Source organism: Siphateles boraxobius, unplaced genomic scaffold (assembly GCF_051911475.1).
Source record: "Siphateles boraxobius isolate OS27281-9 unplaced genomic scaffold, OSU_SipBor_1 7, whole genome shotgun sequence".
Lineage (NCBI taxonomy): Eukaryota > Metazoa > Chordata > Actinopteri > Cypriniformes > Leuciscidae > Siphateles > Siphateles boraxobius.
The window spans coordinates 23,661,999-23,680,672 of NW_027509197.1; the positions used below are offsets into that span (position 1 = coordinate 23,661,999).

Sequence of the window (18,674 nt, forward strand, 5' to 3'; positions counted from 1 at the left end):
CTTTACCTCCGTCTGTATCCTCCCCACCAAAGTGATGCCTGTAGCAGAGCAGCAGCTCAATCCTGTAGCATTTATACACAGACAATAACAATGCCAACAGCAGAAGAATCGCACCCAGACCACCGGCCAACTCAACAGTGTACATCAGCTCCACTGAGAGACACAAAATGAAAAGAGAGACAAAATAAAGTGACAATTCATCCTAGAACACATTAACATTAGCATATCATGTATTTAAACCCTTCAGCCTGTAAAACTACTGTGCCAGTAGCATGAGTGCTGGGATAAGCAGCAATTCCACATACTACAAATCAGAGAATACCATGGTATTGCCATCATATTTGTGTCCAATAAACATGGTATTGTTACATAGTCATCTCATATAATGACCTCTCTGTTTAAAAAAAAAAATACTGTAGCTGTATAGAGCAGTGCCCATACACTTTTTTAGCAGCCTTGATTCCGGAAGTATTTTTCCCATACACACACACACACACACGTCACATGTCAAATGTACCATCATTCATTACCCACAGATCTAGCCAATCGTCACTGGACATCTGGACAAAATAAGTCTGGTTCACACCCAGACTTACTACCCATTACTACGTTGGCAGATACTGACGCTAGCGTTCACCCCCATCCTCCCCAACACCACCAGGTCGGTCCCAGTCCATCCATCAGGTGTAGGCTCCACCCCTGCGTTCATCTTCAGGCAGGAACTGCAAGTTTCTATTACCCTCCGGATTTGAACTACGGACGGGGTCTACGCCAAAGAACTTTATCATTTCTATTATCTATTTAATACTAATTTGCATATAACTGTTAAATAAATCTTATTCATATGTTCTCTTGTCTCCTGAGTCTTTCTGGTAGAACTACAATTCCATGAAGCATTGTGAATGAAAATCGAATTAAAAATTTGATTGGTGGAGATTCTCTGCGGAGTCATGGGTAAGTTCACAAGGACTTTTTTCCCCAAGGAATTCCGCCGTTAGTTGAATGCTGGCTAGCAATATGGTCCATGATCCCTAGCATAGGATTCTAGGTTTGCTGGCATCAGGCTTCTTGGCGAGCTAAACCGGCAATACTTCCTTTGTCAATTAGCTTCTCAAGCAAATCTACCAGTCAGATCAGCACCAAACCAGCCTGGACCAGCATGGAAATTCATGCTGCGCTAAGGACATACACAAGGGGTGAGAAATGCAAAATGACTTCAGAATGATTAAGTGCTAATGATGTTCATATTGTTCAAAGCTCCTTTGCGCTACAGCTAATGGAGGAAAATACGCAAGATATACTCAGATGCTTCAGAGAAGCTGAAAGATTGTGAAAACATGTTTGTTTGTGTGCTCAGCAATGAGCTGAAGGAGAGAGAGGGGGTGCATATGGAAGATTTGGTTGTGTGTGTGTGGCTTTGAGATTATCAGCAGAAATGTGTGTGTACAGCTAAGACGAGTTGAAAGAGATAGAGAGTGTGTTTTTTCATTTGTGTGTGTGTGTGTGAGAACAGTTGAATCAGTTTTGAGTTGGTCTGAGAGGGAGAGAATGTTTGTGAACTGCTGGAGCCGTCTCCTCCTATGAACTGCCATTAAAAGAGAAGATAGAATGCCTTCAAAGCAGCTCTCTTTAAAAGAGTGTGAATTTTAGATGTTGATGCATTTCCCTAAAGGAGAGAAAGAAAGGGACAGACAGAGAAGAGGAGGGAGACACAGGAACATGCTGTGCTGTTTATGTAAAGAAATCCCACAGCACATTAAAGGGATAGTTTGCCCCAAAATGAAAATCCTGTCATCATTTACTCACCCTCATGTCTTTCCAAACTAGTATGACTTTGCTTCTATGGGAGAAAAAAGGCGTGGCTTTGAAGAACGCCCAAGCTGCTCTTTTCCATACAACGAAAATACTTGCATGAAAGTATGGTAACAGTAGGGGACTAGAGTCTGTCAAAATACTGATTTTATTTGATAGAACAAATATGTAATAATTTTCAATAATATGTTATTATTGTTCAATATTCATTTATTCGACTCTTTAGGTCTTATTGTGGTCCCCCCATCCCCAAAGGAATGTGATTTTTAATCCTCACCACTCCAGAATTTGGTAACTTTACCCATTATCACCAGCAATTTAGCTGGATACTGAATTACATACTGGACTCCCATCAGCTGTAGCTTTTGCCGTACTGTGTAGAACTCGTTGAATGGCGGCAGAAAAATCTTGATAAAACCAGATTCTGCTGTTCTAAAACATCAGGTCCACTTTTTGCATCGCACGTCTACTGGCAACCAACACCTGCTTTGTTCCCCGAAAGTTGGATCCGAACAATAAGCGGACAGAGTTGACCCATGCCATCATTGTTCGGTATAGAGATTTGATGAGCTCCCTCAAATTTAACCAGACCCAATTTGGTTTTAAACCGAGGAACTTCGGCAGCCATGACTAAATAAACAAGTTCGGGGTGATACCTTCAGCATTTTCAGGCAGACCAACTGTTTTGATAATAAGAAATCTTTCTTGTGCACCAAATCAGCATATTAGAATAAGTTCTGAAGGAGCATGTGACACTCAAGACTGGAGTAATGTTTATTTATTTTATTATGGTGTTTTGTTTTTTTATATGACAGCCCCTGGTCAATGTCTGCTGAAGAAGATCAGCCAAAACATCCTTCAAAGTCTCTTGAAAGTCATACAAACAACATAAGAGTGAGTAAATTATAGAATTTTCATTAGGAGTGAACTATCCTTTAACTAAGAAGCAGCTGGTATGACTATCGATTGAGCTCATGTGTGTTACAGTTGAATGTGTTACCTCGTTTCCCAATCTGTACATTGGCTTGTCGTCTCCCATTGCCGTTTTCCGCATAACAGGAATAATTACCCAGATCTACCTCCTCCAGTGAGTCTATGGTCAGAGTAATGGACACTTCCTGTTCACCCAGGTGTTCTCTGACGGTCCTGGTGGAGAGAACGAAACAATGAGCCATTGTTTACCCTGGGCTGTGGAATCAAAGTTTTTTAATTAGCCCCTTTTAACAGAGGATTTTGGGGATAAATTTTAGACTGAGCAGCTTGTAGAGATTAGACATTTTGGGAGGAAGGGCTTTGAGTTTGGTCGGCACTCAACAAATGGGGCTCTCATTTAATTATAACAAAACATTCAGTCTCTTGTTTGTCCTGGCTGAATCATTTGAAACTGAAATTTCATTTAAAAGATGCTGACATCGCTGCTCCTTAACTGCATGTAAATGCAAATGCATTCGGTGCATGGTGCGCGATACATTTTGCTGTGTTATTAGGATGTATTCAGAGCAGCTCTGATCCAGCTCTCTTTCAGACAGAGGAATTAATAATAGTATGTCATCACAGCGACCACCCCAGCTAGATATTAATAGGCTCATATACAAGCTTGTGATATCAGTAATTGAAAATGTACTGTCGACATCTTAGTGAACATTTAAAGTGTGCTTTACGGTGCACCATCTATTGTATTGAATAAGTGATTTCACAGTGGAAGCTAGTTTTAAAAGTAACTGTTTCTTGAATTCCATTAAAAATCAGTGAGGTGGAACAGTAATACTAATACATTCCAACTTTGATATATAATGTGGTACTGAATTATAACCTTATTCTTTTACCATGGTATTTTACACTGAACTAAAAAGTATGACCAAATTTGTATTTTTTTTAATAAATAGCCAGAATAAAATGATCCACCAGCTAAACCAATCCAAACTGTAAATATAAATGTTGAAATATTTGATATTAATAAAAAAAAATCAGTCTAAGCTGCTTCTATACACCTAATGCGCAATATTCTTGCAATTCTCTTGTTTGCACATGGTTTTCAGTAAGACATCCTTAATTTAGCACATGGGCTTTTTTTTATAGGATTTGTTATTGCAGCAAAACATGTTTCCTCTCGCTTCCATTGTGTTCCTCCTTACTTGATTTCACTCTCTCGAATGCGACTCTGGTCCATGTCCTCAATGAACTTCTCTCCTTTCATCCAGTAAACAAGTGGACTGATGTCCCCACTGTACCCGAAGAAGGCTCGGCACGTCAGGTTCAGCATGCTTCCTGCAGGGGGAAGGGAGGTTTGTGATTACACATTGATACCAAACTTCTGTTTTCTATATTCAATCGTTTCTCTGCCCACTGCCCAGGGATTTTGGTCTTATGTAAGAAAATGTAGGGCCCATACTGTGTTTGTGAAGCCAGAGACAATTTCCCTGCACTGGCCACTAGTGGCTCTCCATGTAATCAATGGCAGCTGACAAGCTCACAATGGCATATTGTAGATTAATGAGACTCACCAGTGTGCTTAAAAAAAGGAAGAAAATCATGTTTTTCTTGACAATACATTATAGTAGTATACTATTTCCTACTGAGAGCATATAAAATGCAGTTTATTTTCAGTTCTTCGAATTTAATTTTATAAGATTTATTTTAAACACCCTGAAAGGGATAGTTCACCCAAAAATTAAACTTCTGTCATCATTTACTCACAATTATAATGTTGTTCCAAACCTGCATGCATTTCTTTCTTTTGAAGAAAAGAAAGAAAGCATGCTATGAAGAATGTTGACAATCAAACAGTTTCAGTTCCAATTGACTTCCATTGTATTTTTTGTCCATACAAATTGACACATGAGAACCAAACTGTTTGGTTTCTCAGAATATCTTCTTTTATTTTCCACAGAAGAAAGTAAGTCAAAGCAAGACTCTTTAACAGGGGGGCCATGAAACTTAGGAGTGTGCCAATTATTGATCACACACAAAATACATTTATACAAAATATGCTTCAAACTTATAATTTATAACTTTAAATGATCATAAGCCAGTTAAAATGCTACACTACAATGTGTAACAGCAGGTTCCTGTTCTGTTTAGCCATCCTTGGTCTTAAAAAGGTTGAAGAGCCCTGTTTTAAAGTATTTACAGATAGCATATAAAAAGTACATATTTTATGTACCCCCTTTCACTTGTAATTTAATTTCTTTAAGTTAACTTTTAAAAACTTTCAAAGCTTCAGTATCAGTGAGATCTATACTTGTAAAGCAAGTGGGGGGGGGGGGGGGGGGGTTTGTTTTAAACACAAAACTGAGAACTACAATCCTCCAAAACAGTGAGTTTATTTATTACTTTATGAACATGTTTATCCTCAGTGTTTTGAAGTGCTATTTCTATCTTTCTTTAGTTGCGGTTGAGGTGGTATTTCCGCCTTAAGGTTGTGATGTTTGTCAGTTGTATGACGTTAATTAGGCATGTCTTTAGACTACCAACGAATAAGGCCCAGCACCAGTGAAAATCTTGCTCCAGGCCCCCAAAACAACCCAGAAATAGTGTCTGTCTCTCACCAGGATGTGAAGTACATGCAGAGCATCTGATCAAAGAGATACTGAGACCATGAGTGTGTTAAACAGCACCATACACGCACACTGTGAATGACATCATGTCACAGAAATTTAACTGATACTGGGTTTGATGTGTTGTTGACATATAATAATAAACACAAATTACATTTCTGGAATGCTAATGTTTAGACATTCACAGTTTCAGACCTTTGAATCAATTACATTTACATTTAATCATTTAGCAGACGCTTTTATCCAAAGCGACTTCCAAATAAGGGAAAACACAAGCTATTTATCATTCAGGAGCCAGCAACATTAGCAGTGCCACAATGCTGAATTTCAAGAGTAAACAAAAGCTAGAGCAGAAATATAACTGCAAAAGAGCAGAGAAAAGAGATTTGAATTTGATTAGGATGTCAGCGGAGCAAGCCCGAGAGGGGTGAGATGTCGACCCTCTCCGGCCTGTTAATGACCAGAAACATTGGCGTGTTCTTAAATTGTGCAGGCTTAATTGCGCTAGATTGAAGGCTGGCCAAAAAAGCACCGCAGTACTCAAGTCTCAAAATGACAGGATTCTGGATTAGGAGCAGCCCCTGTATAGGACTGTGCACTAAAACACCCAAGCAACCACAAAGAAACAAACTAACAACCACTCAGAACAAACATGAGCAAAAGCCAAAATACAGACAATTAACAGCAGACTAAAACTGTTACACTACAATTGGCTTATGCGTACCTATATAACTCCGGTGAAACTAAACAAAATTTATAGCAACAAACCGGATACCTGTTTTAAATGTAACTGTGTAAAAGGCACATTAATTCATTGTATGTGGGAATGTGATAAAATAAAAGCGTTTTGGAAAGAAATTAATAATATGAAATGGAAATATATTCTCAGTAAGATTGCCACTGGATCCTGGGCTTTTCATTATTGGTATTCATCCTGATAACTGAAAAAATTAATAAGGACACTCAAGTATTGATTGACATGTTTATTCTACATGCCAAACGGCTCATCGCCATTTATTGGAAAAAGATAGAAAGGCCTACTATAACTCGATAGTTAAGAGAAATATCTTCATGCATTGCAGTGGAAAAGATAACATATATTCTTAAGGGTAAAGAAGACGAATTTAATAGGATTTGGAGTCCCTTTTTATTATTTATTGAGCAGGGGGATATGAAGAATATAATAGAGGAGGAACAAAATGTTTGATTAGGTATTATATCCATTTGAAAATATATTTTAATTTGCACTAACCCTATTTTATTTTATTTCTCTTATCTGTGGCTATTGTTGATTGCAGTGTATTGTTTACTCAGACTTCCAAAGTGCATACTTTATAATCCAATGTTGGTTTGTGCTATTGCACTTTTTCGTGTAATATGAGCCCCGGTGTTTGTTTGTTTTTGTTTTTTTGTTCTGTTTTGTTTTTGTACATTATATGCGATGTTACAGACATGTGATTTACATTGTTGTGTAAGTGTTTAAGAAAATATAATAAAAACAGTATTACAAAAAAAACAACCACTCAGAACACCAGCAACTGTATAAAATTGAAATACTGTTATTGCACAAACCTGAGATAGTTTTTTTAATGCCACAAATCAGTCCTTCGGTATGTCTGTCTGACTGTACTATCTGTACTGTACTCTAATTAACCTGACTTTTTTTCATAGTGGATGCTGAAAAATCTGACAGACATCCATTGAAACTTTCTGAATCATCTATCTTTTTGATCTCTCAAGTTTTCTGGTTTTGTATCTTTCTCTCAAACTCTTAATGCTATATAACCTTGAAATTTCAAGGATTTTTAAAGCATTTTTTTTTACTCTCAGAAAAAAACTTTTCTAGGTATTACAATGCTTGTTAGGCAGTACAGATATTCCCATTGAAAATCCTCAAATGCTATGTTTTGTTGTTTTTCTTCTTTCTCAATTTTTTTGCCATTACTTTAGCCCAAACTGTTATGTAGACAGTTATCTACACTATCGTTCAAAGTAATGGGGTTGGTAAGATTTTCTAATATTTTTGACTCTTATGCTCACCAAGGCTGCATTTATTTGATAAAAAATACAGTAAAAACAGCAATATTGTGAAATATGATTACAGCTTAAAACAAGAGTTCCCCTTCGTCAGCTCACTATGACGTGAGTCATAAGTGATTCTGATGAATGAGGATCGCTTGCGAGAGTCTATCTACTTCGTGTGTAACTAAACGAGCCAATGCACATTGGCATGTGATAATTGCACCAGCTGCTGTGCATCGCAGCGCATATTGGCGCCAATATGGCAAGCCAAACATGCCAAAATCTGCAGAAAAAGTTTTTCCTCTCTCACTACCCATGGTGGTGGGGTGTCTTTAATGGCAGATCGCCTCTTCCCTGCATGTGATGGCCACCCTACAAGTCTGTGGAAGACCAAAACACACAATGCACTAGGGGAGTTCTGAGTCGGGGTTGAGCTGTGCATAGTGAATGACCAAGGTTTAAGTCACAGCACTGGCCCTCGGTCAGACGATGTCCACGCTGGTGGTCCAGAAGCACCCCAGGGCTAAACCTTGCAGAGGTGCAAGACATCGCACGCTTTCAAAGCGTTTTTCAAAGCTCGCTTTCTCGATGCTCTCATCTCACGAGGTGGCCTTTTTTTGACATGTTGGAGACTGTGCCCAGTGGTTCTCCACAGTTCAGAAGCAGGCTAAGACTTAAACCATGAGTTTTTTTTCCGATGTGCTACCAGAGTTACTTGTGGGCTACCCCTCAGTCTGTTTGTCGCCAAGAAAACAAAACAAAAAAACAAAACAAAACTCTGTCACAGCCAGCTACAGCCTACTGTGATGAGCTTTCGCAGGAAGACTGCGCCACCTGTCTCAGCAGCCCAGCAGAGTCAGGTGCTCTTCCCTGGTGACAGGCGGAGAATCTTTTGTTTATTCAAATTCTGTTCCGCCACTGGCGTCTCAGTCAGCGGTACCCAAATTCTCAGTAAGAGCAGTTTCTCTATCTCTGGGTCTCAAGAGGGCGTGGATGGCAGTGAACGATGCTTCCATGCCTTGCCACTACCATCCCTCTCTATCGCCAGCAGTCAGCAGTGTGTGGTTCGGGGACGCTACCAGGCCTTCCCACGCACCCTCTGCCCCACCCTTGAACCAGGTAGTATTGCACAGCACACTCAGACCCCACTTCGGGCCACCTCAGTGCCTCCCGAGTCGAGTCCCTGTGTTCCACATTGCTGCTCCACCCCGGATCCGTCCATGCTCCCGCTTGCACGGTGTCTGGGAGCCTGGCTAGCGCCCCCAGCCCGTCTCGCTGGCTCATCCGTACAGACTCGGCTATGTGATTCAGTTCGCCCGATGCCCTCCAAAAATCAGGGGCATCCACTTCACCTCCGTGTGGAGCAGCGATGCCCCTGTTTTGTGGGCAGAGATCTGTCCTACTGGCGAAGGACGTGATCGAGCCGGTCCCTCCAGCCTATATATGAAGACAGGGTTCTACAGCCCCTACTTTATTGTACCTAAGAAAGGCAGTGGGTTATGGTCGATCTTGGACCTCTGAACTTTGAATCGGACCCTGAACAAGCTCCCGTTCAAGATGATCATGCAGAAACGCATTTTTGAATGCATCGGTCCCCAAGATTGGTTTGCAGTGATTGACCTGAAGGATGTGTACTTTCATGTCTCGATTCTTCCTCGACACAGACCGTTCCTGCAGTTTGCTTTCGAGCGATGGGCATATTAGTACAAAGTCCAACCCTTCGGGCTGTCCCTGTCGCCCCCGCGTCTTTACGAAGGTCACGGAGGCAGCCATTGTTCCACTCTGAGAACTCGGCATTCGTAATCTCAACTATCTCGATGACTGGCTGATTCTGGCTCAGTCTCGGGATCAGCTGTGCAAACACACGGACATGGTGCTCCGTCACCTCAGCCTGTTGGGGCTTCGGGTCAACTGGGACAAGAGCAAACTCTCCCCTGTGCAGAGGATCTCTTATCTCGGTATGGAGTTGGACTCGGTCAACCAGATAGCGCGACTCACAGAGGAGCGCGTTCGGTCAGTGTTGAACTGCTTGAGTACAATCAAGAGCAGGATAGCGGTCCCACTGAAACTTTTCCAGAGGCTCCTGGGATATATGGCATCCGCAACCGCAGTAACGCTTCAGCACTGGGTTCCCGGCTGATTCCGGAGACGGGCGTGGCAGAGCGGCATGTACCAGGTGCACGTCACCCCGCACTGCCTCCAACCTTCAGCCCGTGGTCGGACCCTTCGTTTCTACGGACAGGTGTTCACCTAGAACAAGTGTCCAGGCATGCTGTGGTCTTCATGGATGCCTCAGCCACCAGCTGGGGGGCCACGTAGGATGGGGGCATGTAGTTTCAGGTCTGTGGACGGGACCTCAACTGCATTGGCACATCAATTGCCTCGAGTTGCTCACAGTACGCCTTGCGCTGGGCCGCCTCATAGGGCCACTACATGGCAAGCACGTACTGGTCAGTATGGACAGCACTGCGTCCGTTGCGCACATCAACCGTCAAGGTGGTCTACGCTCACACCGCATGTCGCAGCTCCCCCGCCATCTCCTATGGAGTCAGAAGCATCTGAGGTTGCTTCGTGCCATTCACATCCCTGACGTGCTCAATAGTGCAGCAGATGAGCTCTCACGACAGCCTACGCTTCCGGGAGAGTCTCCATCCCCAGGTGTTCCAGCTGATATGGGACTTCTTCGGAGCCGCTCAGATAGATCTGTTTGCCTCTCCGGACTCAACTCATTGCCAGTTGTTTTATTCCCTGACCGAGGGGACAGCACTTCGTTGGCTCATTCCTCTGAGGAAGGACCTGCTTTCTCAGAGACCCCTGAAGATGTCCGATCAGAGTTGTACTTTCTTTCCTGCAAGATGGGTTGGAGTGAAGGCTGTCTCCCTCCACCCTCAAAGTGTATGTTGCCGCTATCGCCGCACATCATGATACAGTTGAAGGTAAGTCATTAGGAAAGCATGACCTGATCGTCAGGTTTCTGAGGGGAGTGAGGAGACTAAATTCGCCACCTGCAAGCGCTGCCTTCGGAGGAGGCGGACCCAGCCCTAGTTTTTCTCTCTCCCGTCCAATCTTTGCGGTTATACGTGGACAAAACACAAAGCTTCAGGACCTCAGATCAGCTCTTCGTCTGTTACGGAGGCCAGCAGAAGGAAATGGCTGTCTCCAAGCAGAGGATGGCCCACTGGACAGTGGATGCCATCGCCTTGGCTTACGAAGCCCAAGACGTGCCTTGCCCGTTCCTCCTGGGCGCTGGCTCAAGGTTCCTCGCAGACAGATATATGTAGAACTGCGGGCTGGGCGACACCTAACACCTAGATTCTATAGCCTCCGTGTAGAGCCGATATCTTCCCGTATACTCATCCCCAGTGGCCAGTAGCGTGAGGGACCTGTTCTTAGTGTCGGCTTGCAACACCCCTCCCGCCCCCATTGGCCGGATACATGCATCTATTTGCTCCAGTAGTGTTCCCCAGAAATGGCTAACCCTGTAAGTTCCTCCATCACCCCTACGGCAGTCAGACGTTGCGGAGTGTCTAACGCCAGGCCTACAGTCGTATGCATATTGGAACCTGTGTTAGGCTGGGTGTCCATATGTAGTGGTCCCTGCGGCGACCCCATATGTGTATTCCTCCATGATCAGCTCCTCTGCTGGTATTCTTCCCCCCTATAACTAGGCTAGAACCACCCCAGAGACTGCCATATGTTGTACTACCCTGCTTGGCTAGTCCATATGTGTATCCGTCACAGTGCCTCCCTTCAGGGTAGGATGTGTCTTCCACAGCGTTCCCTTCCCTAAGGGCACGCTTTCCCAGCGTTATCCAATAAGTCACACTGAGTGGGTCTTGCGGAACAGCAGTGACTGACCTTCTCTGCTTAGAGCTCCTACTTAGAGCTCCCAACACTGTGGTCACGCCAAGAGGCTCAAGCTGAGCGCTGGAAGGGCCAGCAGCCGTGCCGTTTTGTTAGATATCCCCATTTGTCAGAATCACTTCTGACTAACGTCATATTGAGCTGTCAAAGGGGAACGTCTCGGTTATGAATGGTAACCCTCATTCCCCGAGGAGGGCACAGAGACGTGAGTCCCCTCGCCACAGTCACTTAGCTTCCGCTGTACGGCCGAGTCACAGGTCCGGCTCCTCAGCGGAAAAACAAGGATGCAAGGCACTTGGTGCAATTATCACATGCCAATGTGCATTGACTCGTTTAGTTACACTCGAAGTAGATAGGCTCTCGCAAGCGATCCCCTTTCGTCAGAATAACTTCTGACTCACGCCTCCGTTCTCTCCTCGGGGAACGAGGGTTACCATACGTAACCGAGACGTTTTCTATTTAAATATATTCTAAAATGTAATGTATTCCTGTGATGCCAAAGCTGAATTTTCAAGCATCATTACTATAGTCTTCGGAGTCACATGATCTTTCAGAAATTACTGTAATATGCTGATTTGGTGCTCAAGAAATATTTCCTACTATATTCAATGTTGAAAACAGTTGTACTGTTGAAACTGAGATCTTTCAGGATCACATTTTTCAGGATCTCTTTCATAGAGAATTCTGATTGGTCTAATCATGCGTTGTGTGTTTATTCTCGTGTACAGGAGTGTATGTGCTGATTGCCATGACAACAGCAAAGTGGCTCTGATGCGGAATAACTATGTATGTGTAAACCCAAGCTTAACTAATACTTTAACAATATTCATTTGCAAGCTCTGATATTTCCTTTAGAAATTGTTGTCTCCACTGTTATCGCCACAATCCCTTCGGCCTCCAAATCATGGGATAACGCACAACAGATATGGAATAATTGAGCAATTAGAAATACATCATTTACGAAGCAGTTAGAAAAAGCATTTGTTTAATAAGGTCTGCCACCAGAGAGAGCTCTAAGCTCTATCCAGGGCCATTGTGCTGTTTGGACTGTGTTTGAATGAAAGGCAAGTGTACTGAGCTGTTAGCTTGCGGTGTTTCGCTCCATTTACCAACACAGCTGAAATACTGACCAAGCATTCCTTTGCACACACACACACACACACACACACACACACACACACACACACACACACACACACACACACACACACACACACACACACACACACACACACACACACACACACACACACACACACACACACACACACAGCCATGAATGAACGAATAGAGACCTACGTCAACATTATGACCTTCACTGAGAATTCACTTCACTTAAAGAATAAATCTCACAGCACTGCTGCTTTAGCAGACTGAATGCACAGATTTCTTTGTATCTTTTCTCCCCTCCTCCAATTCTTCAGCTGATTTGTTCCTCAGCAGTGCAACCCAACGGGGACATGTAAGACTTTAATTATCTGTATAGAATAGGGCTTTGTGAACAGGTACTCCTCCGCAGATCCTTTCATACTCCCTGTCCTCCCCTCATCCTTTCTTTCTGATGTCATAATAGAGACCCTGCCTCAGCACCTCTCTCACCGATGTTACAGCGTGTGTGTCTGACACTGAAAGAGTGTGCAAATGAGAGAGAAAAGACAATTAGTGCAGTTTAATCCATTTTTTAGAGCTGTGAGCACATTTGAATTGTAAAGGGAGATTCGTGAACAAAGAGAAAGTTTTCTATTATAAATCAAAGACTCACACACACATTCGATTTAAGCACTAACTATTCTAGAGGTTTTAAAATGGTCCAAAAGCACACACACTGACACATATGTGTCCCCTCCCCCTCACACAGGCGGCATTTCTCCAGAGGATCTGTTTCAATCTCCAAAATAAATCTAAATCCAGATATACCAACACGTCAGCAGGCCCTTACGTATTCAACCCACTGCTTCTATTCTTCTCTCTCAGCATTCTCTCTCTCTCTCTCTCTCTCTCTCTCTCTCTCTCTCTCTCTCTCTCTCTCTCTCTCTCTCTCTCTCTCTCTCTCTCTCTCCCCGTATAGCTTTCTTCCGCTGACAGCGGGATCAAACTCCGTCAGACCCCTGGGAGATCATGTGTGGAAATCGTATGCGTCACATGACTTCCTGTTGGTATGTGACTATAGCACAAGGCTGATTAACTGTGGTAGGCAATTTTGGAGATTAAATCACATTAGGATGGACTGAGGAGTCAATAGGATGGTTAATTCAATATATTCAAATGTGAGAACCAATTCAGTTTGCCTTTAAAAAAGGTTCAAGGCTTGGCTGGTTAGCAAAAGTAGCCATATATTCTGACAGATTAAAAAAAAATATATATTATACACATACCATTCATAAGTGGGTAATATTTTTCAATGTTTTGGAATGTATTCTCTTATGCTCACCAGGGCTGCATTGAAAAAAACAATACAGTTAAATCAACAATCTAAAAATAACTGTTTTCTAGTTTAAAACATATTTTATTCCTATAATGGCAAAGTCATCACTGCAGTCTTCAGTGTCACATGATCTTTCAGAAATAGATATAGAGGGCTTTGGAATGACATGAGGGTGAGTAAGTGATTTTTGGGTCAACTATTCTTTTAAATGTATCTTTTTATATTTGTATTTAATAGGACTCACATTCTCTTCAGTTTCTTTCAGCTTCTAAGAGCCAGCAATGAGGACTGTGCGCTCAAATCCCCAAAGGAAAGATAATAAACTCTGGATATCTGACAAACTGCCAGGATGGACACAAATGAGGTGTTTTTTGGGCTGCAAATATGATTTGATCTGATTATTCTTCTAGCTCAGGCTGGGAAAATAAATAAAAATGACAGTTTGTTCAAGAATGTGTAACTCCTAACAGTTTGTAGATGACTGACTGTGAAATGCTCTGTGTTTGACACGATCAAGTGTGTGTGAATGTGTTTGTGTTTTATACTCCTCTTTTCTGAATGCAGGTGAGTAAGAGTCTGTTAACAGACTGACAGGAGGTTTATGTATGGTTTAAGCTACGCCTGAAACTAAACCTCAGCAGAAGGGAGGCCGGATGTTGTGGAATGTCAGATGAAAGGATTTCTTCTTATTAAATTGAAGGATAGAGATCAAACAATATAGAGAGATGCTGAGGATATAGTGTCATGGGTTAAGAATGAAAGAGAGGTGGAGAGACAGAAAGTGAAATGACACTGTATTTGTTGTTGTCTCTATGCAAGAACAGATGATTGGTTATAAATTTTCTCCTCGGCCACATTAGAGACTTTTGATAAAAGCTGTGTCCTTTTTGCTGTTATTCTGGCCAGGACTAGCTTACTTAGAAAAGAAGATATTGTCTGGATGACATATATGACCAACCAGCATTTATTTTTGTCCGTCTGACCAGGATGATTCTGAAACTGGAAATTCCAAATCCCAAACACTGTAGTTGTAGCTATGAAACAACATGTCTAGATGGAAGATGGATATAGATATGGTAAAACCGACGCCATTGTTACTGTTTATATCACTGTTTATACACTCTCTAAAGAAGCCTCCAGAGCTGAATGTAATGGCTGTTTTGTTTCCGACACGCCCTGTAAGCAGTAGACCAATCACAACAGACTGAGCCGTCTGACCGCTCAGAGCAGAGAAAGCTCTCGGAAAGGAGGGGTTTAGAGGGGCTGAATCCTTTATTGAGCCATTTCAGACACTGACAAAAAAGGTGATGCTGCAATGTAAATTATGAGAAAATCAAACTGTTTTCTGACTTTGATGCATGCAAACCTATTGTAGGAGACCTCCATAACAACATTAAGAACCTTTGAAATAGCATAATAGGGGCACTTTAAACAAATTCATACACTCAAATCCTACCGTAACACCTTACAATTAAAATATGAAATTCCACATTATACATTACACAATGAAACACAATTATTCATAACATTCCTATAACAACGCAATTTCAGTTAGTAAAAGCCCTACTTTATTAGCCAACTGACATAGATCACATTAGGACCAACTTTGCAAAATTCCTTGCAAACAGACTTGCATTACATCCTTCAGCTTTCTTCCTTTGTAGTGTGAAACATTTTTCTCAGATATTAAAGGTCCCATATTATGCCCCTTTTCACAAGATGTAAAATAAGTCTCTGATGTCCCCAGAGTGTGTATGTGATTTTTTAGCTCAAAATACCCAACAGATAATTTTTTACAGCATGTTTAAATTGTCATTTTTTGGTGCTCAGAAAAACACGCTGTTTTAGTGTATGCCCTTTAAATGCAAATGAGCATGGCACAGGGGGCGGAGCTTCAAGAGCTCGCGCTCAGTCTCAGGACAATATAATCTCACGGAATGATGATAATAATATCAGAAACTCTCAGTAACGGTGTTCATTTCGACCCGGAGTCGGACAATAATGCCTACAGAGTCAGAGTGCTGTATAGAGATGGAACAGGTATAGTTTAGTAGTTTAATTACGGTTATAACGTATTTGCTTGTATGTATCCACTATTAATAGCTGTGAGAAAGTCTCACTAATGACACTGATTTGTGACATGGATGTATAAGTGTCTCTTCCCGATCGCGGGGACTCTTATTTTGGCGGAACGCAGCTCATTCGGTGGATTGCTTCAGAGCACAGTGCGCGTGCGATCCAGTCTGTCATCAGCCGTCATCTTCAGTGAGAACGAGCCGTAAAATTCCCTTACTGAATGCCGTTAAAGGATCGTCGTTATGTTCCTTTGAGTGTTAAAGTTGTGTGCGTCCAGAGAGAAAGTGAGTCTTGTAAATTTCACTATGTTACACGAGTTGAGTTGATTGTTGTTCACTGAATAGAGAAGTTTAAAGAGTGATGACACAAAATGGATGCTAATGTGAAGTATAGCAGTATTTAAGTTATCATCCAGTACAGTGTAATCATGTAAGCTGTGTGTATGGTTTAAGTTCTACTGTATTCAAAGGCAACACTGTGTTGACGATTGGGGGATGCCAGTAGTTTTAATGCTATTTATGTTGTTATGAATGTGATTGTAATAAGGAAGAAGCATTGTTTGTTAGAGCATATCTTTTATTTGTTTGTTACAGACCACACACATATATGCTGACCCACGTCTACGGACATAAGCACGAGACGATACCACTCAGTGCCAGTATTCATGCTCATCCTTGATATGTGTACAGAGAGCACTGTTTAACTCAACCTGATAGGATCTGGCCCCCCCTCTGCATATGCTTGTTCAAATAAATCTGTTGAACTGGATTCCTTCTCCGACTTTGGTGTTCTAACCGGCACACCCGTATCAGCTTCATCTCATTAGCAACAGCTAGCACCTTACAGTCCTTAGCCCCTCAGCTACATTGGTCCTTCGAGCCGGATACAAGCTGTTCCGGGAACATGCAACAAAGCGGTGAAGCATCCTGGATCCCATCGACTCGACCTAAGAGGCAGCGGAGACCGCCGCAGTATCTTGAGGATTATGAGGTTGGTCCAGTGAGCCAACAGACACATGTTTCACCTCATACAAGTTCGTTACAGCATATGCAAGGGCTAGAGGGGTGGAGCTCTCATCATGAGGGAGCGGTTATGATGACGCCCGCTGAAAGTGCACATGTCACAAGGTCCCCTCGTCAGGTTCAGTGGGACTCCGATATTAGTGAGCACGACGAAGAGTACTCTCCCAGCTATGATATACGTTCGACTGGCCGACGTGCGGAGTGGACAGACACTCTGACACCCTATGCAGAAGACGGAAATGAGCTGTATGAGATGCGTAGAGAGAACACATCATTATATCGACCAGAAGAGAGCAGGCAGATCGGTCGTGCACGGTTTTGGGGGATCCAGAGGGAAACGCTTTCTCCTGTAGCCTCAGTTAAGACACTGCAGAGGGCACGTCAAGAATCGTGGCCAGTACCACCCCCTCCTCTAGAGGATCACTTTCCGACCCGAGGGGAAGAAGAAGAGGAGTATGACGACTGGTTACCGCCTCCACCATGGCCCTCTGCTGAACCACCGTCAATGCCTCCAGAGGGTGAGGAGACACAGATGGTCACTATGATTGATAGAATGATGAAGGAACTCCAGCTACTCAGAGATAGTGCTGCATCTAACTCAGCAACTAGAAGTCATCTTTCTTCAACCCCTAAGAGACCACCAGCTAGGACTCTTCATGATACTCAGCCTCTGACTCACTGGTCGCAGTATTACTCACCAGGCATCAACTCTCCTTCTGTCATGAACCCAGCTAAATCTGGGCCTCCGCCTAAACACGTACCAGGACCTCATATGAGTCATCGTACCCCCTCTCAAGAAGTACCATATCGGCCTTCATCAGCTATGGTGAAGGAAAAGGAATACCATGGGCCAACACCGAAAATTCCCCTCTTCATCCATAGGGACCCCATGGAATTCTCCCGCCTGAAGCTCGCCCTAACCAATCTGTTGCCAAGGGACGCCACTGAGCTCTTCAAATATCAGGTTCTTGTGGACCATCTGAGGTTGGAGGAGGCTTGCCTTATAGCTGACTCATACATCAATTCACGTATGCCGTTCTCCGATACAATGGCCGCATTGAATGAGAAGTTTGGTCAGCCACATCACGTCGCCTTAAAGAGAATTGCTGCTGTCATGGACTCACCAGAGATAAGGCGGGGAGATACAGCAGCCTTTGAGAAGTTTGCTTTGCATGTTCAGTCGCTAGTGGGCATGTTGAAGACCCTGGGCTCTGATGGAGAAGTTGAACTGAGATGCGGCTCACACGTTGCACGGCTGCTCACGAAACTTCCGCCTGAGTTGAGGGCAAATTTCCGCCGTCAGATGTTCCATCGATCTGGCTCTACTCATACCCTGCTTGACTTGGCAGAGTGGCTCCAGTATGAGTCGTGGTGTCAGAGTTATGACGTCCCATCCGAGACCCGAGTCCAAGGGTCACTGAGCCACAAAGCTGAGAAGCGACACAGTAGATCAGCGGCTACTGTGTTACATGGGGCAGAGAGCTTTGGAGATACTGAGGCCACAAAGCGAGAAGGTCAGAGTCCCTCAGATTTCAAAAGGAGAGGCAAGATAAAGCAGTATTGCCCATATTGTGAGAGTTCAGAACATTTTCTGAATAAGTGCCCAGCCATTCAGAAGTTGACAAGGGAGGAAGTCATAGAATGGATCAAGGTGAATAAGAGATGCTGGAGATGTGGGAGGTCCCACCAAGCCGCACAGTGCGACCTCAAAAGACTTTGTGACCTGTGCCAAGGAAAGCACTTGAGAGTTCTCCATAGTGTGAATACCCGTCCCACTGCAGAGCCACCCAAAGTAGAGAGTTGTTTAGTTAACAATGGTACCGAGGTTCTTTACCTGGACCGTCCATCAACTTCCACTCGTGTCCTATTAAAGGTTGTGAGAGTGCTTCTTCGGAA

General features: G+C 43.1%; 1 protein-coding gene across 3 annotated transcripts in view; it reads right to left on the bottom strand.

Annotated features, from left to right (window-relative positions):
- Nucleotides 1-18,674, bottom strand: part of il1rapl1a (interleukin 1 receptor accessory protein-like 1a) — a 105,873-nt gene that overhangs the window by 3,532 nt on the left and 83,667 nt on the right. For all 3 annotated transcript variants that reach the window (XM_077216502.1, XM_077216501.1, XM_077216503.1), the window contains 3 exons: nucleotides 3,948-4,080; nucleotides 2,813-2,958; nucleotides 7-153 (listed from right to left, as the gene is read on the bottom strand). In XM_077216502.1, coding sequence (XP_077072617.1) covers nucleotides 7-153; nucleotides 2,813-2,958; nucleotides 3,948-4,080 — 426 coding nt within the window. The remainder of the gene's footprint in view (nucleotides 1-6; nucleotides 154-2,812; nucleotides 2,959-3,947; nucleotides 4,081-18,674) is intronic.